This window comes from Sciurus carolinensis, chromosome 8 (genome assembly GCF_902686445.1).
Source record: "Sciurus carolinensis chromosome 8, mSciCar1.2, whole genome shotgun sequence".
NCBI classification, from domain to species: Eukaryota; Metazoa; Chordata; class Mammalia; order Rodentia; family Sciuridae; genus Sciurus; species Sciurus carolinensis.
In genome coordinates, this window is record NC_062220.1 from 84,635,602 (window position 1) to 84,640,788 (window position 5,187).

Sequence of the window (5,187 nt, forward strand, 5' to 3'; positions counted from 1 at the left end):
AAAAGATGCACACCAGAGGCAAACTTCTGGATGGAGAGGAGACACTAAAAGAGGTAATTGAGAGTTGCCTTTTTACTTGCAGCTTCCTAAAATTTGAGTGTTCCTTCATTTTGTAACATTACACAGAAAAATGTCAGGTTTTAAATTCAGTTTATCATAGATTCACTAACAGTGAAAACCTAACAACGATATAAGGAAAAGTGGGTGTTTAAAAACATGTTTGTGAATCGTTTATCCTTGTTCATTTACTTGTCAACCATGTTATTATGTCAAATTATTTAATTTTCATCATAATATTTATCAGGTTCTTCTTTTTTTTTTTTTTTTTAAGTAAGTGTAACTGTGCCCCTGATTTTCACATAGGGTAGTGATCGTTTCAGTTTTTTTTTTTTTTCCCTCTCTTTCCCCATTACCAGAAAATTCTTAAATATTTACAATGCTCATTTTATTCAGACTAAAATTATTTAAACTTTACATTACAAATACCCTTTTAATTTTTTTTTATAGCTTCCAAGATAACTTGTACTGGACAAGGAAAAACTGCCATCAACAATACATAAATCATCAAAGTGGTTCCGCCATTCTTGTTGTCTTCACCATTGAGCTGTTTGCAGGTTACAGGTGATAGCTTCATACCATCTTTAGGGACAAGCTCCAGATTTCTTATGTTTTTTGTTTTACTTCTATATCATCTATTTTCTTGAATACCAGTCTCCTAAAATATAAGCAGTATAAAGTGTTCTTATTCATCAGAGAAATAACACACAAAAGCTTATAAAAATGTGATAATCCCCATAATCCTAATTGCCTAATTATGCTTCAGTTGAATTGTTTCAAGCTTGAAATCAGACCTTGATGCAGTCTGAGCACTCAGGTTCAAGAACTTACCATTGACTCATCTCCCTTACCACCACCCTATTTGCAACATCTGGTTAGTGGCTGGTCCCACCCCTGTATAATACCCAGGACCTCAGCAGACATAGTGGTGGTTCTCCATCTCCTGATGAATAAATGCCCCAGTCCTTGTCTGGGCTCTGCATGACACCCTGCACTCTGCTCTTCCTCTCTCTCCTCACCTTCTGTCTGTTCTTCTTCACATACTCCTTGCTCTTACCAGACTGAACTTCAGCTCTTCTTCGTTCACCTTGATTTAGATAGAGCCTTTGCTCATGTTCCCCCTTTTGCCTGAAAATGACCTCTCACCTGCCAGTCTCTGAATGTTCACAGTAGACCTCCTTCTTCAAGCACAACTTAAGAAATGTCCCTGGGTTTCCCCACACAGAAACATCCTCTGTAGGATCCTATCAGTGCCTCTCTTATTTCATTCCTGCTATTGAATACTGGGGGCCTACTGTGTGGCAGACACAAGTAGGCACTGGGGATATGGCAGTAGACAAAAATTATGGAATTTATGGAACTGAAATTCTGTTAATGTTGGTGGACCTTAAACATATGATAAATCAGATTGGGATAAGAACCATGGAAACAATACAACAAGGAGTGTTCTGAGAAGGTCTCTCTGTTGACACAGCTTTCTACCTTCCTTCCTTTGGGCATTAATGAAAGCATTGTGTTCTACTTTACATAAAAATTTTTTAACATATTTCTACTAGAAAAAAATGACTTTTAAAATCATTTGTAGTAACATTCTGATTTATATATAGTAGATAATAAATACTTATTAATGCAAAGAATAATTATAACAGATTTATAAAATGAGATCCAGAAAAAAAAAAACGACTTTGATTAAAAGGTGGGGAAGAAAACCTCTGCAGTTGGGATCTGGGTTATTTGAGATGGTGTCCTTTGACCTGAGGCCAAGTCTCCTACATGGGACTTTTTGTTAGAGAAGGCAAGTGTCAGACAATATGTCATAGGCTTCAATCCCCAATCTTGGTCATTGCTTGGACTTAGTGTGTGACTTACAGTGTAGTGAGATTGATTAGGGAAGCCATCTCCTTACTTTGAACCAATAATCATGCTTATTATACCAGGTCATCTATAATTCTTCATTTATAGGTGTTTAATTTTCCTGTGTCTTTACCCTTTTCACTCTTAGAAACTGATTTTGAAAAAAAAAAAAATAGGTCCTTTCTGAACCAGCCAGCTCTATTTAACTGCCCATGTACTTGGGTTCTTGGGTACTTACCTTGGTTGTTTTTGATCAGGATTCTGGATTTCTTGGTTTGGGCAGGTGTTGGAGTACAATAGCTCACTGGCACAGAGTGAATGCATGGATTGTTGAAATGAATCACTGAGTGTCTTCATGACATTTTTGGCTGTTGTCATTCTCCCAAACCTTTGGGGTAGGTTAGGAATGTATCTGGAGATACTAGCTTCCATATTTCTTCCAAATCTCAGAGGCAGGTTGGCAATCCTTCCTGGGCTCTTTTCTTCTTTCATGGTCCTTCCAAACCTCAGAGGCAAGTTGGCTGCTGAGTGTGGTATTTTATTGACTGGGGGTGTACTCATGACATTTTTTGGTCCCCAATCTTTTAACTCTTGAAAATTCAGACCTCTTTCCTTCTCTCCTTTTGGGGATCCCCTGTGCTATAATTAGAAATGATCATTAAAATAATTTATTATTGTGATAAATCATAGATTTAAATCCCAACTTTAATCTGAAGAATTGTTAAACCTATAAACAAAAGTTTGTGTTCTTATGTGCTGACTTTTTAAAATAAATAATCTGTATTAAGCTTCTTGAATATATCTACTTCCTTCGTCCCTAGACTACAGTAAGACAACTATAAAATATTAATAAAATATATATAGTGAATAAAAGAATATGTTTGAGCAGCAGGAACATAATGAAGTATTGAAATGCAACAAAGTTTATTTTACAGTTCTTCTCTTTCAATGTTATGATTCATGTTGTTTATGAAATGTTTTGTGTAGTTTTGTATTTTGATTTTAGAGAAACCTCTCATTTCCTTTCCTGGTCTCATGTTTTGCTTTCTTTTAAAGGCTAGGTGCTACATGGAAGCGTAGTACATGGAAACCCAGACACTAGCCAAGTTTTGGGCTATGACTGACGTTTTTGCTGCTTTGCACCCAGTATTTCACCCTAAAAACATGTCTCAAAAAAACAATTATATTTTAATTAGAATATTAATTACATTTTTAGTAAAGAACATTGGTTGGTGGGTTATAGCACTACAAATGTGCCACCTTTATAGGAACCACTTAAAATACAAGTCACTGTTTTTTTCTTTTTAAATATTTTTTTAGATGTTGATGGACCTTTATTTTATTCATATATTTATATTCAGTGCTGAGAATTGAATCCAGTGCTTCACACATGCTAGGCAAGTGCTCTACCACTGAGCCACAACACCAGCCCACAGTGAATGTTCAATTAGATTTAATTTTACCATGAAAGTTGGTCCATATGAAGATTTTTAAATGATTGTTTTCTGATTGTAACTTGAGTAAAGTGAATACTACATACTCGTTTCAGCAAATTTGGAAAATATATAAAAACAAAGAAGAAAATAGCTTGAATTTCTACCATCTAGAGGTAAATATTTTACTCAGATTTACTACAAACTTTACCAACTTGTAAGAAACTATAAATGTTGTATTTGTTCATTTGTAGTTTAAGGCAATTCAAATGTCCACCTGAAAAGTATCCAGATATTATTTCTACAACTGTTAATTACAAATGTAAATTCTGAGTCGATTGAAAATGTCCTAATGTACTTTATACTTGCTAAATATCATAGTCTAAGTATTATACTCTACTTGTCATTAAGGAGCCAGAGTATGGGGTTGTGGGTATAGTCCAGCATGCACAAGGTCCTGGGTTCAATCCTCAGCACCACAAAAAGGAAGAGGCGGGGGGTTGGTGGGAGGAGAGGGAGGAAGGAGAGAGAGACAGACAGCCAAGTCGTTTGCTGTTGTTATAAATAATACAAGTCACATCAATATATAGTCTTAGGAAGGCTGAAATTTGACCAAAAACACACCAGCCCAAACTAACTTATTCCTTACTATTTACAAAGCCATAAGACTCAAGACAAATATTATATGTATTCTGCTGGTCATATTAGATTTAAAAACTTACCTCAGAACATTTGCCATAATTTTCTTTGCTGTGAAGATTGGGCAGCAATAATTCATCTTCGCAAAAGATGTTTGATGTTAACAGGCTTGAAGTGGCTAAAGTCAATAAAATGAATTGTTTTGAGGAAATGATTTTCATTTTGTCCAAATCTAAAATTAAGTTAATATGCACAGTCCAGTGTCCACAAGAAGGAAAATTGTGGTGTTTTTATACTGTCTACAAACAAAGGGAAGTTTCCTGTAAGAGCAAAGTCAATCCCACACATTTTAAGTACTAATATTAATTAGAGTGTCTAACTAAAATATGCATGTAAGGAATGTGTGTAATTCATTCTGGGGTGACAGCAATGTTTGTGCTTGCAAATTCATTAACTTTGAAAATAATTTTCCTCATTATGAAAGCTCTACTAATTAGGTAAGATCAGGGCAATAGTAATTGAGATTCCAAATAAACAGGATGCTTCATTTCTGTAAGCTTAAACAAAAAGTATTTTGTTTTTTGTGTTTACGTCATTTTTCGATGAATAGAAACAAAAAGAATTCAATACATGCTAGGTATTTTTTTTTAAAAAGTTCACATGAAAGAGTGAGGTATTTTCAAAATGTCAAACAGAATTGAGAATGAAAAGAGAATTAAAAGTCACACAATACCAATAAAATGCCGTGAATTAATTTTTTTTATAAAATGCTGTTTAGTTTTTAAAATGCTTCAAGAGTAAACGGCAGCTATAATGTGAAAGATGAGCAGAACTACAAATATTCAATAGGCATTTTGACAAACTGGCCATCTCAGGAGAAGCTGCAGGTAGTCAAGGTCCTTTGTATTTGCTCTGTGAGTCTTATTTGGTAAAACTGCATAAATCTCCAGGATTTTATTTCTATCAAGATACTGCACCCTACCTTCCTGTTCCAAGTCCTTAAGAACTCTAGCTCAGACTGGGTAAATCACACACATGCTAATTTTGTTGCTCCCATGGCCCATATTATTTAGGTAATCTCGTTTTACCACAGGCATGCTGACATCATGGCATTAAAAGAGAATTTCCAGAAATAAATGTGTATTTACTGAAATGCCACAGTGAGTCTCTTGGAGCAGCTAACTGGTATTTTTAAAGTCTTGCC

The 5,187-nt window shown here is 34.9% G+C and overlaps 1 protein-coding gene across 1 annotated transcript; it reads right to left on the minus strand.

Moving 5' to 3' along the window:
- Positions 1 to 663: 663 nt before the first annotated feature.
- Positions 664 to 4,204, minus strand: Npvf (neuropeptide VF precursor). The gene is made up of 3 exons (XM_047562131.1): positions 4,067 to 4,204; positions 2,150 to 2,550; positions 664 to 715 (listed from the first exon to the last, which is right to left on the minus strand). The coding sequence occupies exons 1-3, from the start codon at positions 4,202 to 4,204 to the stop codon at positions 664 to 666; spliced, it is 591 nt and encodes a 196-aa protein (XP_047418087.1).
- Positions 4,205 to 5,187: the final 983 nt, after the last annotated feature.

Excerpts from the sequence above, each read along its gene's own strand:
- Npvf (XM_047562131.1), bottom strand. The coding sequence starts at position 4,204 with ATGAAAATCATTTCCTCAAAACAATTCATTTTATTGACTTTAGCCACT. Across the intron at positions 2,551-4,066 it reads ATTATGGCAAATGTTCTGAG|CACAGGGGATCCCCAAAAGG; the intron begins GTAAGTTTTTAA and ends TTCTAATTATAG. Across the intron at positions 716-2,149 it reads CCTGATCAAAAACAACCAAG|GAGACTGGTATTCAAGAAAA; the intron begins GTAAGTACCCAA and ends CTTATATTTTAG.